Below are 17973 nucleotides of genomic sequence, written 5' to 3' on the forward strand. Positions count from 1 at the left end.
GTCTTCGAACGATAGCCATGTATTGATCACGCGGTCCTGGCCACTTTAGAAAACATTGGAATGGATGTTTGGTAAAATTCAAAGCTCTATGTACATTGCGACTATCTGATGCATCAAACGACCCGCTACCTCTTCAAAGGGGTAAAAGGCAATATCACCGAACTTGGGTACTCGCCGCCAAAATGCACCTTATGCTCGCCCCGGTTCTGCTCGTGCTCCGGCCTCGGGCCGGAGAAACTGGTAAACTCAGCGATGCTGGGATACTGCCCGCCGACCCTAATGCTGATGCTCTCGCCCGCATCAAAGTCCACACCCATGGCCCAGATTCCGATCTCCAGCTTCACGATATTACCGGGCGTGATCTTCTCCTGCTTCTCGTGGGGGTGGAAGGGGAACTGCGGGTGGATGCTCCTGGACTCGTCGACGGCTCGTTGCGAGGCCCGCAGGATGCCCATGGAGCCCAGGTGCAGATTCAGACTGGCCTGGTCCTTTTCGGGGATCTCCTCGATGGAATTTACGGGCGTGGCGTGCATGGGGAAGTTGAGGTGCATCAGGTCTTTCCCATCTTTGTCCTTCTTCCGCAGGATGGTGAAGGCGGTGAAGTCGTCGCGGCTGTCGCAGGACATGTACACGACGGCCTTGGGGAGGCCTATCAACCTGGCGGGCTCCGTAAATGTGTAGGTGAACTCGGCAAAGCTGTGTCGGTCCTCCGAGTTATATGTCACTGAGGTGGCTGATGAGGGCGTCTCTCCCGCAAGTCGACCGTCGGGCTGGAAGAACAGTTCCCGGTAGTCGGTGCCCTTGACGGGGAACCCGTCGATGACGATGTTGTCGATTGGCTCCCGGTTGCCGAACTGCAGTGCCGACCACCGGACTTTCGGCGTCTTAGACTCCCAGCCGTTCTCGACGCCGCGCAGGTAGCGGTCGAAGAAGACGGCCAGCTCGTCCATCGAGTGCGGCTCGCTGTAGAGCTCGTACCACTCCTGCTTGCTGCTCCAGTGGATCCACTTGTCGTCGTGGGGGATCTCGAGCCAGGCGCGGATGCAGCCCATGGTGTGGATGCTGCTGACGTCGGAGCCGCGGATGTAGGCCGGGCACTGGATCTTGGTCATGTCGACGCGCTTCTGCTTCCAGTACGCGTTCTGCGTCGGCGACCGGCGGTACATCTCGTCAAAGTGCTCGAGCCCCGAGTCGGGCTGCCCGCGCACAATGGCTTTCGCGATGAGGTCGAAGTTGCTCATGGAGAACCAGCCGCCGCGGCAGAACTGCTCGCGGTACATGTCGCCCATGCCTTCCCAGGGCGCGATGGCGGCGAGCGAGGGCGGCTGCTGGGCCGCGATGAACCACTGGGCGATGGCCAGGGCCGAGTTCCCCGCCATGCCGACGCGGCCGTTGCACCAGTCCATGCGCGCCACGGCCTCGACGACGTCGTAGCCGTCCTCGGCGTCCTGCGTGCCCATGACGCAGATCTGGCCGTCGCTGTGGCCCGCGCCGCGCGTGTCGACGCTGACGATGGCGTAGCCCCGCGGGCACCAGTAGGCCGGGTCGAGCCCCTCGAACTTCTCGAGCCCGCTCAGGTCCGAACGCGGCACGCAGCAGTGCCACGTGCAGATGGGCAGCATGTCGAGCGCGCTGTACTTCTTGCCGTAGAAGGACCAGCTCAGCACCGCGGGGACCGGCTCGTCCTTGCTGCTGCCCGGCGGCCGGTACACGTCCATGTACAGGCGCGCGCCGTCGCGCACCACCACCTCGACGTCGTGGTCGATGCGGATGTCGCTCGGGATGGGCTTGGCGTCGAAGGGCTTCGCGCCCGCTTTCAGCACCTCGGTCTTGCCGGGCGTGAAGCCGACGTAGCCATTCTCGCCGACCTTGGGGACCTCGATCCGCCTGGTGGCGACTTGGACGGGGTCGGGCATGATGGAGTAGAGGGAACTGGGCTAAGGGGGTTATTGCTTGGATTCTGGATTGAGGTGGTCTGAGTTCCTTGGGAGAAAGCAGTTATGCGTACGTACCTACCACTATAAATGCGCACGACGTCTACCTCTCACACAACTGCATGTTGGTTGGACCCCTATCCATGGTAGACTACCTACGCGGGGGTAGATAGCGCCCGCAGCCGAGACAGACGGGGGTTGGAGGTCGTAGATCAAAGAGGGGCACGATCACAGTGGATCCGGGTATGCTCTGAACACGCGACCGAGCCGAACCGAATTGATTCGGGTCGGCTGTACTGCTAGACTTTGTAAGTGGATACTTGGAGGTTATGCATAATGCCGCCAATGCCAAGACCGCCGGGCCAACATAGCGCTCTTTTCCCCACGGGGTCATGATCAGCAGGCCGATGTGGTGTGGCCCTCGTCCACTTTCCCGTCCCCGTATCCACCTACTTCTACAGGTAACCCCTGCTCCGAGTGAAACAGATAACACCGGAGCGGTTTCTACTGCCCGAGACTTACCGTCGGAAACCAATTTCGATTCCGAGGAGTATACTCTACTTGAAAAGGAGGCCGTCTTGATCAGTGATTGATCATTCAGGAGAGTGCGACTATATCACCAGACAACGACTACCATCTTCATCTCAATCTTCAATCATACCCATCATAGTATAGTCCGAGTCACACGCATTGCACTTCATCAAGATGTCTACCACAGCCACCACCACCACCACCAAGACGAAGTCCTTCGAAGAAGGCAAGTCCCAGACGTTCGGGGAGAGGTACGAGACCAAGGACCTCATCACGTTTGACGAGAACGCCGTCTACAACGACTGGCGGGACGAGTTCCACAAGAACGGCTGCGTCGTCATCAAGAACGTCATCACGCCGGAGCGGGCGCAGTACTACGCCGACAAGCAGATTCAGTGGCTCAAGAACTTCGAGCTCGGCTTCGACGAGAAGGACCCCAGCACCTGGACCGCCGACCACCTGCCCGTCAGCTTCAAGGGCGGCATGTACTTCCTCTACGGCTCCGCCCACGAGAAGATGTCGTGGGAGGCCCGCATGGAGCCCGCCGTCCGCGACATCTTCGCCAAGCTCTGGGGCACCAACGAGCTCATCTGCTCCTTTGACGGCATGAACATCTCCATGCCCAAGCGCACCGACGTCCAGTGGAGCCCCTGGCCTCACTGCGACCAGAACCCTCGCCGCAAGGGGTAGGTCTCCTTTACCTCACGAGACCCGAAGAAAAACTGACACGGTCTTTTAGTATGCAAGCTGTCCAGGGCCTCCTGAACTACTCGCCCAACGGCGAGAACGACGGCGGCCTCGTGCTGATGAAGGGCTCCGCCAAGCTCTTCAACGAGTTCTTCGCCGAGAAGCGCGACTCGGCTGACCACGAGGACGCCCCGCCGCCCGAGCTCGAGTTCATGGACCTGTTCCTCTTCAGCAAGAAGGACGTCAAGTGGTTCGAGGACCGCGGCTGCGAGCTCGTTAAGATCAACAGTAAGTGGATCAACCTCCTGAAGTGACTTTTCATACTGGACACTGAACTGACTCGAATGACCCCCACAGTGGAGGCTGGTGACTTTGTCCTTTGGGACTCCCGCACCGTAAGCTCTGCCCAGAATTATATACACCTGGGTGATGACGGAATCAGTTGCTTACAACATATAACAGATGCACTACGCAAAGTTCCCCGAAGGCGACCAGATCCGCAATGTCCAGTACATCTGCATGACCCCTCGCCAATTCGCCGACGAGGAGGCCCTGGCCGCCAAGAAGTGGTGCTTCGAGAACTACGTCGGCACAACGCACTGGCCTCACTGGTAAGTGGCCAATGAACGAGACTTGATCCCACAGGAAACACAACCGCTAACCTGGAGTCCACAGCAACGTCCGGTCAGCGGCGGAGAAGCCGATGCGTAACGGCGAGTTGTGTCACAAGTACAGGACCGAGCCTTTCGAGAAGGCCGAGGTCACCGACGATATGCTGAGACTGGCGGGTGTCAAGCCGTACTAGAGCGAGGATAAGGATGCGGTTGCTGTTACGATCATGAAATGATAAGCGGGCTATTGTACATATATATGACGACCAATAACAATATCGAGTCAACTGATTTACATTATATCGTGCCTCTTCTCTTTGCAACTCATGATGTTCCGTACAATGGCCACCATATGCTCTTTCCAGCTCGACTCCCGTACCGCTATATGCAGTTCGCGCTTCCATATTACCATCTCAATAATCGCGGCAGAGACCAAGTGCGTTAACACAAGTTGCAGTGTTATGGAATGCAACGGTAGGGGTGACAAAATGTGAAGATACGACTCCGAGTGATAGAATTTGTATGAACCCGACCAGTCACTTATCACGACAGCGTCTCTTCCGAAAATCACTCCATGCGACCGGGCACCCTCGTCCGATTCCGAGAGCCAAGTTCCTTCTGCTCGCGCCGAGCAAGTAATGTGACCATGTCCGCGCGTTCTGGCTAGTTGTCTTCAGCTGGTCCAGGCCCAGGTTAATCAGCTAGCAGCAACTAGCTGGTGCCCAGTAACTGCCGAATGATTAGCAATGCAAGTTCGAAGATCTGGTTGCGTTCGCGTACGGACGGACAATCGAACCCGTGAAACCGTTCGGCCCCTCCCCCGCATTCCCCAAAGCGTGCGCCCGTGCAGGAGTCGGAAACTGGGGTATCATTTGCCATTGCCACGTACTGGGCGGGCCCTCCTTGACAGCACCCGCTGCGGGAATGGGGCAAAGCGAAACATGGGGAACTCTATTCGGGGTTCGATCGATATTGGGGTTGGGGTGAGTGTTAGGGGGGGGGGGGGCTCGACTAGGTTAGGGGCCTTCTGTTACTGCTGCTGCTTAGTACGGCAACGTACTAGCGTCACTCTTGGATCTGATCAGCCCCCAGTGCGTCGTTTCTTGATTCAGGTCTTGGATTTCATGGCCCAAGATGCTTGGAACAAGTAGTGCCAGACCTTCACCCGGCCCAGGGGGGTCTCCCCAATTCGGGTCGGGTAACATCCTCAAGGGGTTGCGGTTGGCGGAGTTTTGTATATGATGCGCGTTGCATCCTGCCACCATGTTGGTAGACAACAGAACCATCAGTGCATATGGTTATGGTTGCGGTAAACGAGCGGCAACCGAATCAATAAACTCGTCTCTTCATATTAGTTGGTTCCTCGTCCCGTTCCGTGGGACCCCTTGCTGCTTCTCCAAACATCCTTTTCTTCGCAAGCAGTCATGGATGACACCAAGTTGAAGCCAGGCGCCGACCATGTCGAAGACCTCGGCATAGGCAAGGACAGTAATGTCCTCCGGGGTGAAGTGGAAGAAGTCATGGGAACCGTCAAGCTCACCCACGGCAAGATCATCTACATCCCAACCCCGACTGCAGACCCGCAAGGTAAGAAGATCTATGATTGCAATGGTTGTTTACCATGACAACAACTCACCATCATCTAGATCCTCTGAACATGAGCCTATGGCAGAAGTACATGGTTCTCATCGTGATATCCATCTGTAAGTAAACCCATCACGATCCCAAAGTACGAAGGCTCCAAAAGCTGCAGCATGACTTACACATCATTCATAATAGTCTCCTGTCTGGGTCTGTCTTTGATCAGTGGCTTTGGTGGTCTTCTTGGATTCTACATCCCAGACTACACGGCTGCAGGCAAGGGCTATGCCGACATCACCCATCTGATGACCTACCCGACCCTCTTCATGTAAGTCGATACGAACCCCAGGAGATATAATGCACACATCAAGACGTTAGCTAACTCGGTATATTTTCGTAGGGGTATCGGAAACCTCTTCGGCATGCCGCTCGCGTACGCCGTCGGCCGCCGCTCCGTTCTCCTGGTCTCGACAATCATCATGATCCTGGCTGCTGGTGTCGCCGCCGGCGCGAAGAACTTCGAATGGCATCTCGCAGCCCGCATGGTCCTAGGTCTCGCAGCAGGGCAGAGCGAGGCTCTCGTGCCCATGATCACTCAGGTTCGTAATCAGCCTCCTCACCCCTCGATCCCCATCCTTGAATGGGGTGTGTGATATAAAAGACGAACATAAGACTGACACTTTGACGTGAACTTTAGGAAGTATTCTTCCTGCACGAACGAAGCCGAGGCCTCATGATCCAACAGACCATCCAAGTCATCCTGACCGCCATCTGGACCGTGTTCGCGGGCCCCATCGCCGGTGCCATCACGCCGCAGTGGTGGTACGGACTCGGCGCCGTGCTGGCGGGCGTGCAATTTGTGCTCGCCGTCTTCTTCGTGCCCGAGACCAAATACTACCGACCCATGAGCTCCTTCCAAGAGTCGACTTCCGCCTCCTCCCCGACCAAGAATTCCGACGATGACGAGAACAACGCCGTGACACCATCATCAGATACCCACAGCAGCGACGTGGGAAAGGCGGCGGCGACAGAAACCATGATGTGTACCGAGCGCCCAGCGCTGGACTACGTCAACTTCGCACCGCGCACGTGGCGTTCCGACATGCGCCTCTGGGTCGGCGACATCGAGTGGCGCAAGGGCTGGGAGGCCTTCTACCAGACGTTCGAGCTGGTGCTCTACCCGAACGTCTTCTGGGCGCTGTGCATCAACGGCCTCACGCTGGGCGTCAACGTCGCCATCGGCACTACAGTGAGTAGCGAGCTGAAAGGAGAGATGAAAGCACGAGGCTAACTCATACCGCCCCCAATAGTACGGCAACATCGTCACCAGCCCGCCCTACAACTGGCCCCAGACCTCGGCCAGCTACGTCAACATCGGCCAGATCGCGACCGCCATCCTGGCGCTCCCCCTCTTCGGCCACGGCTCCGACGGGCTGATCCGGTGGTTCTCGCGGCGGCGCGGCGGCATGCACGAGCCCGAGACGCGGCTCATCCCGCTCATCTTCCCCATGATCGTGGGCGTCTTCACCGCCGTGCTCTACGGCCTGGGCGCCGCCCACCCCGAGCGGTACCACTGGTTCGTGTACGTGTGGGCCGTGGCCGCCTACTACTTCTGCTTCGTCGGCGCCAACATCGTCGCCATCACGTACCTGCTCGACAGCTACCCGACGAGCGCGGGACCCCTGCTCATTATTATTTGTGCCTTCCGCGGCATCATCTCCTTCGGCGTCAGCTACGGCATCACGCCCTTCATTGAAGCAGCCGGCTGGGACGGCGCCTTCGGGGCCTTCGGCGCCATGACGGCCTTCTTTGGCTTGATGGGCATCCCGATCTACATCTGGGGCAAGCAGATCCGCCACTTCACTGGCCGGTTTGCCAAGGACAAGTCGGATTGATTGGGTCATTTGTAGAACGTGCCTTGCTATGCTCCTTTGGGTATTTGATGGGATGAGTGCGGGTTAGGGTCTGAAGTTGAATCACTGTACATACTAGTAACATCCAGACACTTGGTTCTTCAGAATTGGATTTACCAGTTTTATTATTTTATGCAGCCAGCTCGCCCGTACTCTCGTAATCTTCGTCGTGAATCATGCCCATAGTGATCGAAACTGTCGGATGACAGGTATGCCCGAGCAGTCGGTTCTGCAGAAATGCAATGTCGAGGCTGAGATCTGATGCTCCATCGTGGCCCATCGAATCACCAAACCATCAAACCCTTGTGAACTGTTGGCAAAGAGCTGTTGGTAAAAAACAGCCGCCCTTGCGACCCAAAACGCCGTAATCTATGCGCTTGCCACCTCATAAACCATGAATATGCATTGCCTTCCGTGTTGTCTTGACATGCGTCTAGAGATGCATTCCTCCATCGCCGTCTGTATCGCCAGTTGTGCCGCCATTCCGGTTGTCGCTGGCTGCGGCGCCAGTCTCGTTTGCTTCATGTTCTGCCATAACCGACTCCACGAATTCTTGTGCCGACATGCGTTGTATGATGCCGGCATCCATGGCTTGCTGCAGCAAGGACCGATCCGCGCCGGCGTCTTGTGAGCTTTGGCCGTTCGTGCCGTTCGTAGTGGCTGTTGTTGTTGTGCGGTCCGCATCCGTCGTCGTGGAGGGCTCGGGGTTGGAAGAAGAGGCCGCTGGTGTAGAGCCCGCGGCGAGCGACGACAAGATCGCCGCGTTCGGCGGGGCGTCGTGAGCATCTGAACTGGTCGCGCCGATATCCTTACCGTCGAACTCGCGCCAGCTGAGCCCGCGGCGCTCCACCTCTTCCCGGACCAGCTCAATTCGCTGCTGCACCTTGACAATGATCTCCTCGTTTTCGCGGATGCCTTCGGCGCAGATCTGGTCGGGCTCGGCGCCGTCCGCGCCCTCGGCGAACGGCTTCATTTCGGCGTTGGAGTAGTCGAGGTGGGCGATCTGGTTGCGCATCTCGAGGACTTTGAGGGCTAGGCTGGAGGCGGGCAGCTCTTGGAGGGCGCTGGCGAACTCCGCCGCGGTGGGAGGCCTTGCTTGCGCAGACATTGTGAAGATGCGCGACGGGTGAAGTAGCTGAAGGTGCGTGGGGTGTCGATCTTGCGTGGTTGTGACTTGAAGTTAAGAATCGATCTGAGTTATCTGCTGCAAAGCGCTATTCGTCGTCAATGCGGGATTGATGTTGTGTCGTTGTGTTAGAATTGGCTTGGTAGCAAACAGTATGACATGCAGCTGTTCGTCATGCAAAAAGTTGCCTGCAGAACTGCCTGGAAGCTGCTTGGGAACATGTCGTAGCGGGGCAAAAAACGACCGGGCAGGGGTAGCTCTTGTTTGCTCTGCGCTTTCAAACAGCACGCTAACCTTAAGGATGCAGCACCCTAGGGAATGCTCATAGTCCCCTACCCACTGTTTTGGCGGGGTGTCTGCCCGATATTCGGACCCGTAACGGACTTGGATGGTAGCATCAAGCCCGGATGCTAATGGAGTCGACTTGCCGTATGCGGCTTGCACACTGCCACTACTCATGTACAATACTCCATCGCCAATGAGGTGATAAGCCCCCTGTCATTTGCACTATCGGCGGAGGCCCGATGATAGCCAACCTCGAGGTCATGGGCCAATGCAATGCATCAACCCGAATGCTGCATCGTTTGCCTTTGGGCTTTCCTATCTTGGATAGGCCCCAAACCAGTGAAGCTCCAGATGATTGGAGTAGGCTGAGCTTGCGAGGGCACCATGATCTCATTGCCGGCCCCGATCCGTGCAGGTGAACTCTACCCTTTAAAGGGTCAAACCCCCGCATGGCTCTGCTCTCTCGAGTCTCTCATGTAGTTTCGTAGATGGTTGAGAAACATCATCTTCTACTTGGATCATCATACCCAAAGTTCAGGCTAGAGGCAAGAAAGTACAATGCGCTGGACTGACCTGGTCTTGGCGGCCGGCGTGCCGGTTGCCGAATCGGCAGTGGCCGATCTGTATGCTGATGGGGGCGGTCAGCATGTATTTGGAGGTCATCATGTCCCTGCCACCAAGTTCAACTGCGATCTGCCGCCAGTCCTGGACCCCTCGGCTGACGGGTTGCCGGCGGCGCGAGACCTGTTTGGCGACGACGAAGCCTTGTTGAAGCAGGTCGAGAGGCACAGCACGCTGGTCAAGATCCCTTCGGTCTCCTATGACGATAATGGCGAGCCGGGCAAGGACCCGAGGTGGAATGTGTTCTACAAGCTCCACGCCGCGTTGGCCTACTTGTACCCAAATGTGTAAGTCACTACGATGATATCAGGTCTTCGGAAGCCAACATCTGACACCGGCATGTATAGTCACCTTCGCATGGGTCGCGACGTAGTCAACACTTTCGGGTTGGTCTTTAGCATCAAGGGGACCAATCCTTCACTGGGGCCCATTATGCTCACAGCCCATCAGGACGTGGTGCCCGTGGCCGACGAGTCGACATGGAAGTATCCGCCCTTCTCTGCCCACTTCGATGGGCGGTGGCTTTGGGGCCGCGGCGCTTCGGATGACAAGAACAGCTTGACTGCCTTGATGTCGGCGCTGGACACACTTCTGGCAAACCCGGCATGGGTACCCCAGCGTAGCATCATCGTCGCTCTTGGCTTCGATGAGGAATGTTCCGGTCGGCGTGGTGCGGGCGAGATTGGCAAGTTTCTGGAGCAGCAGTGGGGAAAGCACTCTATGGCCATCATTCTCGACGAAGGGGGCATGGGACTTGACCTGCTTGAAGGGAAGACGCTGTATGCTCTGCCAGCCGTTATGGAGAAGGGCCATGTCGATATCTGGCTCGACCTTAAGATCAACGGCGGCCACTCGTCGACTCCTTTCCCTCATACTGGCATCGGCATCATGTCCGAGATCGTGGTCAAGCTCGAGTCAAAGCCCTTTGGCCCGAAGCTGATCAGGGACTCGCCCATCCACCGTCACCTCGTATGCCAGGCCCGTTACTCGCCCAAGGCCTCGCCCAATGTCACCAAGCTGATCGAGAAGGGCGACTTGAAGACGCTAGCGGAGGAGCTGGCCACCATCGACAGAAAGACCCAGTACCGCCTGCAGACGTCGCAGTCGGTCGATTACTTCATCGGCGGCGTCAAGATCAATGCCATGCCCGAGAAGATCCGCATCGGCGTCAACCACCGCGTCGCGCCGCAGAATTCGATCCCCGAGGTCAAGGGCCGGATCCTGGACCTCATCAAGCCCATCGTCAATCACTACGGGCTCGGCGTCAGCGCCTTCAAGGGCGAGGACAACAACCCCGACGACTTGGGCGAGTTCGAGCCCGCCTACGACGTGGACTACAACGGCACCCTGACGCTCAGCTCGAGCCAGGCGAGCCAGGTCGCGCCCATCTCGCCGTCGGCGGGCGATATCTGGGATGTCCTCTCGGGGACCATTCAGCACAGCTTCGCGTTCGATGATGGCAAGGTCGTGCCGGTGGGGGAGCTGATGACCGGGAACACCGACACCAGACACTACCTGCGTAAGTTCTCACCTTGAAACAACACTTATAGTAATCATAGCTAACGGGCTAACACACACAGACCTCTCAAAGCATGTCTATCGCTGGACTCCGACACGCAAGGGCGGTACTCAGAACGCGCACACTGTGGATGAGGCTATCGATATGCAGGCTCACATGGAAGCGCTGAGATTCTACTACGACTTGGTTAGGAACTTTGACGCCGCCGAGGTCTGATCCTCAAGGTATTTTGAATAGGCGCAGTATAATGTTTGGACTTGTCGCACACGAAAATTGACGGACTGGTGGCGTTACCAACTTTGACTTGATGCGATGGTGGGCAAATTGTGACTTATCTCAACAGGATCTCATCCTGGTAACCAAGGCTCATACGCTAATATACAATAAATGATGGATATCTAAAGAACAGTTCTCCCCATCCGAGTTCATGACCATAAAACCAACTTTGCCGGCTCCCCATCCCGAGCCGGCAGATAACCTACAAAGGAGCTTACCGTGAACCGAATGGCGGCTTTCGGCTGCTCCCGCGACGTGTCGCATGCCTTGACTTCATGGAAATTCCTGTGTTACGACGCCTATTAGCCTGCCGTTGTACATAGATACCTGAACGATGATCAATCGGGAACTATCTACCTGGGGTTGAAAAATGTCAGGTCGCCGGGAACGGCTTGCATGGCCTTGAACGGGCGGCCTTCCAGCATCTGCGGCTGGTATGAGTCTTTCGGGAACTCTTTGCGCCATGCCACGTCATCATCCGGGGCGCGCCACTGCCTGTCGTAAATGAGCGTGTCGCCGCCGGGCACTTGGTTGAGGAGGATGTTCCAGGTGAGTTGCGCGGCGGATTTGCTGATGGACCAGCCCACGGCCTCCTGCATTTTGCGTATTCGTCAGCACCAACATCATCAAAGAGAATGGTTAAGGGGCAAGACGGAACGTACGTAGGGCGCATAGTCTGCGTGCACATGCATGCCGGCATCGACCGCTCTCAGGATTCCGGCGAAATACTCCCTATCGCCTTCTTCGCGGGCCACCTCCACCGTCATGCCCGTCGCATCTTGCAGCTTGGAAGCGACGCGGGCCAGGACATCAACGCCGGCCTCATCCCTCCAGCGCCTTTGCAATGAGTAGGCGGCTTCGGTGCTGTCGAAATAGGCATTCTTATCTGGATTTTGAAAGAGAAGAGTGTCAATCATTGGTGCACTGTAGATTCATTCATTCGTCGACCAAAATAGCTTACCTTTGATATGGTCATACTGTGTTATCCCTGAGACACCAACACGCGGCCATGTAGTTTCGGTGTCATAACTACCCAGTTCATGCGTATTAACAATCTGGAGCATCTTGTCGCATTCTTCGGCAGATAATAAGCCCTTCTCTCGCAGAACCGGGACTCGATTAGCGAAGAGATCGATGACGGAGTCTGCTGTGACGGGCTGATCGTGGAAAGTCCTCCAGTTGGTTTGGAGGCTGTGTTGGGGTGGGGAGCCAAAGAAGTCGGCATCATTCATACTCCCTTGAGCGGGCAGGTTGAAGAAGGTCTGCGCAGCGGTCGCCATGATAAAAAATGGTGTGGGTAATGATTCAAAACGCAAAGTATTAATACAAGTATAAATCTTAGTATAATTCAAATGTATAGTATGTTCTTCGTATTGACATCACGGGGATGGCAAAGGGATTGATTGCTTTAATAACAGAATAAGCCAAGCAATTGAGATCCGGCTGTGTGTCAGTCCTGCGGGCTGTGTCTGTCAGACGCCTACAGCACATGGGGTTTGACCAATAGCGCTGTCGTTACTGTAGATGTAGTAATGCTGATCTGACCCCCAAATCGCCCAGCGCTGACGGCCATTTTTAGAAACAAAAGGCCTCCACCACTAAACATACAGTAAACTCTCACCTGCATTGCCCTGCAGTTCATAGTTGCATCTAGTACTTGAGTGTAATGCCTACCCAATTCATCGATTGCAGCTATGCAATGGCTCTCCTTCAGAACCTCAAGACGTTACGTTGTGTCCAAACTTGGCCATGGCGACGAATCCCAGCAGCTGTTCGCTGGAGAACCGCAGCGATTTTGGGCCCGCCGCACCGTGCGAGGGCGTCTTTGATTTTACCCTTCTTTTCGAGGAAACCATCCTCACCATCTTGCCCGCCGCGATCGCCATTGCATTTGTCCCGTTTTATTACTTCAAGAGACTGTCGGGATGCGTCCCCAAGGTCAGCCGGACCTGGCACCTGAAAGCAAAACTGGTGAGTGAAATCTCGTGTCTTGTAGTCGCACCAAGCCCCAGCGCGCACTGTACGCTAATACTTCCCGGCAGCTTTTGTGGTCGTGTTTGTGCATTTCAAATGCCATCCAGATCGGATTCATAGCGCGCACCTCCACGCCGACGACAGACGCTTCTATTAGTACCGCCATCTTGATGCTCGCCGCGCACTCTAGTCTCGCAGTCTTGTCTTATCTTTCCCACTTGCGAAGCGTGCGGCCGGCGTCCTTCGTGTCAATCTTCTTATCTCTCACTTTGGTATTCGACGCCGCTCGCTGCAGGACATTATGGATGCTGGGGTCGCGGCCCGTGGAAGACGTCGCCATTGTCGCGAGTCTTTCCCTGTCCCTCAAAGCTATCCTTCTCGTCCTTGAGTCGCTCGAGAAACGCCGCATTCTTCTTCCACCCTACCGGACACTTCCTCCCGAGTCTACGGCTGGTGTGTTCAATCAGGCCTTCTGTTGGTGGCTTAACCCGCTGCTCGTCTATGGTTACAGGCACGTCCACTCGCTGAAGACATTGAGCGAAGTAGACGAGGACTTGTGCATCGACACCGAGACCAATACCCGCTTGACCACCAAATGGAATGCCTGGAAGCACAAGGAAGCTGCCCATTCTCTCCTGCTACTAAGCCTCATGCACAACAAGAAGGCCATCGGCAAAGCCATACTTCCCCGCCTGTGCCAGACCGGATTCGTCTTTGCTCAGCCCTTCCTCGTCAAGCGGGTCATTGAGTTTATCCAGAGTCCCGATAACGAATACAACAACGCCTCTGTCGGTACCGGTCTGATCGTCGCCTACGTCGTTGTCTATGTTGGCATCGCTGTGGCCACATCGGTCGTCCAACGATGGACCATCCATCTAGTGACGCGCATGCGAGCTGGTTTAGTCGATCTGATATACTCCCGCACTCTGGAGATCCACTGCCCCAATATGGACGAGGCGGATGCTGTCACCTTAGTAGGCACCGACGTCGAAAGGATTACCACTGGTTTCCGCGCTTTCCATGAGATGTGGGCCTGTCTTATCGAGATCGCTCTATCCATGTGGTTGCTTTCAGGCGAGCTTCGCGTCGCGGCTGTCGCGCCCGCCGTGGTCATCATCTTCTTTACGGGCGCGGCCATTTCTGTGGCGTCCAGTGCGGGCATCACCCAGAAGGCCTGGATAGACAAGATCCAGGCCCGCGTCAGCGCGACTGCCTCACTTTTGGGCGCGATGCATTCCGTAAAGATGACCGGACTTAGCAAAAGCCTCACTCGAAAGATTACCGATATGAGAGAGGACGAGCTGAAAGCCTCGTTTAGTTTCAGAGGCGTCCTGGTGAGGATTGTGGTCCTCACGTTCGCCTCGACCGCCTTGACCCCTGTTGCATCTTTCGGCATGTATATCTTGCTGCAGATACACAAGGGGTATGCGACTCTGGATCCTGCGATTGCCCTCATGACCCTCACCCTTCTTCAGCTCCTTCTTGCCCCCGTCGCCATCCTCATTGACTCCCTTGCCGGTGTCATGAGTGCCGTCGGCTGTTTTGAGCGGATCCGTCTTTACCTCAACTCGGAGACGAGAGTCGATAGCAGACTGCACGGCACGATTCAGCAGCAAGCACAGCCTCGGGAAATATATCCCTCTGGTAACTTGATCAGGAGCCTCTCCTCCAGCCGACGATCCGAAGTGGACTTCGGTTGGCGGCACTCGCGGTTTTATTTCCCTTCTTCCCCTCGCCCAAGCTCGGCAGTCGGCGAGATATACGCTATGGGATTCCTCGAGCAGCAAGGAGACTTCGCCGCTGCTCGTAAGAGAAATCAAAGCTCTATCTCCATCCACCAAGCTTCGTTCGGCTGGAACGAGAAAGACAAGCCGATTCTCAAGGACATCACTCTCGATATGCCCCGCGGAGGACTCACGCTGGTCATTGGTCCCGTTGGAAGTGGAAAGTCGACCCTCCTGCAGACGTTGTTGGGTGAGACCAAGCGTGCTGGCGGGGGCGGCTACATCCAGGTTGCTTTCGAAGATGCGGCATACTGCCAGCAACGCCCATGGATCTCCGACTCGACAATTCGCCAGAATATTCTTGGGGGATTCGGCTTTGACCCAGAGTGGTATGCGACCGTACTGCATGCTTGCGGTTTGACGCAAGACTTGGAGCAGCTACCAGACAAAGATGCCACTAAAGTCGGCAGCAACGGAACCTGTCTAAGCGGTGGCCAACAGACACGCATCGCACTTGCACGTGCCATCTATTCCAAGAAGATAACCATGATCATGGACGACGTTCTCAGTAGCCTTGATGCCACGACAGAAGAAGCCGTCTTCCGGTCCCTCTTCTCGAAGAATGGGCTGCTGAAGCGACATAATGTTACTGTCATTCTGGCCACCAACGCCGTGCACCGTCTTCCCGAAGCCGACCACATCATTGTACTCGGCCGCAACGGGACCAGCACCGAGCAGGGATCCTACGCAGAGCTCGCGTCCCGACCGGGGGGTTATCTCTCCAAGCTCGATCTCCAGGGACGGGCCGATGTTCGGGAGGGCAGAAAAGGCCGAAGCGGCGACGAGAAGCAGGAAGTGCCCCTCGCCACGCATGAAGCTCTGGCCAAGGCGCTGCCCCAACTCGAGGTCCCCGATAGTTCCGTGGGCGATGTAGAAGTATACAAGTACTACATCCGGACCTTTGGCTGGACGCGATGGTGGATCTTCATTGCCATCTGCTCATTCTACGGCTTTGGTGTTGTTTACCCCCATGCATGGGCCCAGGAGTGGGCCACACACAATGCAAAACACCCAGGAGATAAAGCTGGGTACTACGTAGGCATTTACTTTATGCTGGGGGTTCTCACCATTATTTCGTTGGGGGCTAGTTGTGCGTAAGTATTAACCTCTTGATCCTCCCAGTGGCATGAGATGGCAAGCTAACAGATGAACGCAGGTTCCTTGTTATCAGTATCGCCCCTCGCGTGGCCCGAACCATGCATTCCAGGGTCCTGGGAACCGTTATGAATGCCCCCATCTCGTATCTGTCAGGTGCAGATACCGGCTCCCTCATCAACCGCTTCAGTCAGGATATGGAGTTGGTGGATATGGAGCTACCCGTCTCGCTCATTCATACGGTGCTCATGACGTTTGTCCTGACAGCACAGACACTGGTCATCGCGTCGACGGCCAAGTTCGCCGGTGCCGCGTTGCCCTTCTGCATCGTGGCTGCCTACATGACGCAGAAATACTACTTGAGGACGTCCCGAGCGTTGCGGCTGCTGGATATCGAAGCCAAGTCGCTCCTCTTCAATCATTTCCTGGAGACTCTAGGCGGTTTGGTGACGATCCGTGCTTTCAACTGGGGCCAAGGCTATCTGAGGAGCAACGCGGACCACATCAACACCTCCCAGAAGCCTGGCTATCTTCTCCTAAGCATTCAGCGGTGGCTCGGGCTTGTCCTCGACCTTCTCGTTGGCGGCATTGCCGTCGTCTTGGCTGCCATTGCGGTCAAGACGCGAGGACAGGTGGACGCGGGGCTCATGGGTCTGGCGCTTCTTAACATCGTGGGATTTAGCTCCACCCTCAAGCAGCTCATCACGAACTGGACGCTGTTGGAGACTTCGACAGGGGCAATTAGTCGTATCCGTACTTTTACCAGCACCGTCGACTCGGAGGAACAGCAATGGAGTCGAAGTCATCCCCACCAGATGGTGCCCTGTCCTCCACCGCTGTACTGGCCCAAGGACGGAGAAATTTATTTCAACGACGTTACAGCATCCTACACATCGCATTCGGAACCTGTTCTGCACGGCGTCAACCTCCATATTCGCCCAGGCGAGAGGGTTGGCATCGTGGGCCGCAGCGGAAGCGGCAAAAGCAGTCTGGTGGCCTGTTTATGTCAAATGATGCATATAGACAGCGGAGATGTTACCATGGATGGTCTTGATACGTCAATCGTCTCTCCAGAGGACATCCGCCTCTCCCTCAACGCACTACCCCAACACCCCTTCCTGGTCCCCGGCACCCTAAGGGACAACGTGGATCCCCTTGGTCAGGCCGACTACGACGACGTCATGGAAGCCTTGCACGCGGTCGGACTGTGGGACACGGCGTTCGCCGATCTGCCCGGCGGGATTGAAGCCCCCATGCCGGGCAACCTCCTCTCCCACGGGCAGAAGCAGCTGCTCTGCCTCGCCCGGGCGTTAATCCGCGCCAAACACAGCTCCGTCTTGATACTCGACGAGGCGACGGCGTCGGTGGATTGCGAGACCGAGCAGCGTATGCAGAAACTGCTCGACGAGCGGTTTACGGGCAAGACGGTCATCGCTATTGCGCACCGCCTGGACACCATTTTGGATTATGACACCGTAGTGGTCATGGATAATGGAAGAGTTGCTGAGAGCGGTAGGCCGAGGTCTTTGCTGTTAGAGGGGGACAGCTTGTTTGGGCGGCTCTACCGGGATATGGTGCCCGAGCCAGAGGCCGTATCTCCTATTGAGGATTGAGCATGGCGTTTGCCACAAGGTGTTTTGGAGTATTTGATTATATAGACATGTGTATATACCCTTAAGAAATTAGTGCAATTAGTAGAATGTACATATCTTGAAGCAACGGCTCGTACCACGAAGATTGTATGTATGGTTAATGGGGACTGTGCCCGTGTACCAAGGATGCTTCCTGCTGTAGCCAGCGTTGATGGACTTGAAGTGTGTCATACGCTTGGGTGCTTAAATGGTAGTTATGTGTCTTGCATGTACATGCGTAGTCACATTTCAGAGTATCTTCTTGCAAGTCTCTTCTTCCCTCCTCCAACCAACTTATTGCTCACTACTCTATTGGTCTTGTTTTTACATTTTAATGAATCCTAGCGATTGAGATTAATTCTATATAATGCATTCCCTTTGGTGCTTATATGTCACTTCTATAGT

At 56.0% G+C, this 17973-nt stretch overlaps 7 protein-coding genes across 7 annotated transcripts; 4 read left to right on the plus strand and 3 right to left on the minus strand.

Moving 5' to 3' along the window:
- Positions 1–125: 125 nt before the first annotated feature.
- On the minus strand, positions 126–1916 carry PG985_014335 (X-Pro dipeptidyl-peptidase C-terminal non-catalytic domain-containing protein; the record flags this gene model as incomplete). Its single annotated transcript, XM_066834101.1, has 1 exon — positions 126–1916. The coding sequence occupies one exon, from the start codon at positions 1914–1916 to the stop codon at positions 126–128; it is 1791 nt and encodes a 596-aa protein (XP_066678841.1).
- A 723-nt stretch (positions 1917–2639) lies between these two features.
- Positions 2640–3957, plus strand: PG985_014336 (uncharacterized protein; the record flags this gene model as incomplete). The annotated part of the gene is made up of 5 exons (XM_066834102.1): positions 2640–3151; positions 3205–3440; positions 3510–3547; positions 3615–3763; positions 3828–3957. The coding sequence occupies 5 exons, from the start codon at positions 2640–2642 to the stop codon at positions 3955–3957; spliced, it is 1065 nt and encodes a 354-aa protein (XP_066678842.1).
- A 1230-nt stretch (positions 3958–5187) lies between these two features.
- PG985_014337 (major facilitator superfamily domain-containing protein) lies at positions 5188–7239 on the plus strand (the record flags this gene model as incomplete). The annotated part of the gene is made up of 6 exons (XM_066834103.1): positions 5188–5350; positions 5410–5466; positions 5543–5672; positions 5745–5943; positions 6042–6593; positions 6655–7239. 6 exons carry the CDS (start codon positions 5188–5190, stop codon positions 7237–7239), a joined length of 1686 nt encoding a protein of 561 aa, XP_066678843.1.
- A 451-nt stretch (positions 7240–7690) lies between these two features.
- On the minus strand, positions 7691–8365 carry PG985_014338 (uncharacterized protein; the record flags this gene model as incomplete). Its single annotated transcript, XM_066834104.1, has 1 exon — positions 7691–8365. The coding sequence occupies one exon, from the start codon at positions 8363–8365 to the stop codon at positions 7691–7693; it is 675 nt and encodes a 224-aa protein (XP_066678844.1).
- An 861-nt stretch (positions 8366–9226) lies between these two features.
- PG985_014339 (peptidase family M20/M25/M40) lies at positions 9227–11024 on the plus strand (the record flags this gene model as incomplete). Its single annotated transcript, XM_066834105.1, has 3 exons — positions 9227–9576; positions 9637–10808; positions 10870–11024. The coding sequence occupies 3 exons, from the start codon at positions 9227–9229 to the stop codon at positions 11022–11024; spliced, it is 1677 nt and encodes a 558-aa protein (XP_066678845.1).
- A 413-nt stretch (positions 11025–11437) lies between these two features.
- On the minus strand, positions 11438–12364 carry PG985_014340 (signal transduction protein; the record flags this gene model as incomplete). Its single annotated transcript, XM_066834106.1, has 3 exons — positions 11438–11677; positions 11747–11970; positions 12046–12364. The coding sequence occupies 3 exons, from the start codon at positions 12362–12364 to the stop codon at positions 11438–11440; spliced, it is 783 nt and encodes a 260-aa protein (XP_066678846.1).
- A 469-nt stretch (positions 12365–12833) lies between these two features.
- On the plus strand, positions 12834–17550 carry PG985_014341 (uncharacterized protein; the record flags this gene model as incomplete). Its single annotated transcript, XM_066834107.1, has 3 exons — positions 12834–13055; positions 13127–15936; positions 15999–17550. 3 exons carry the CDS (start codon positions 12834–12836, stop codon positions 17548–17550), a joined length of 4584 nt encoding a protein of 1527 aa, XP_066678847.1.
- Positions 17551–17973: the final 423 nt, after the last annotated feature.

Source organism: Apiospora marii (genome assembly GCF_038362585.1).
Source record: "Apiospora marii strain CBS 49790 chromosome Unknown utg000011l_segment0_segment0, whole genome shotgun sequence".
Lineage (NCBI taxonomy): Eukaryota > Fungi > Ascomycota > Sordariomycetes > Amphisphaeriales > Apiosporaceae > Apiospora > Apiospora marii.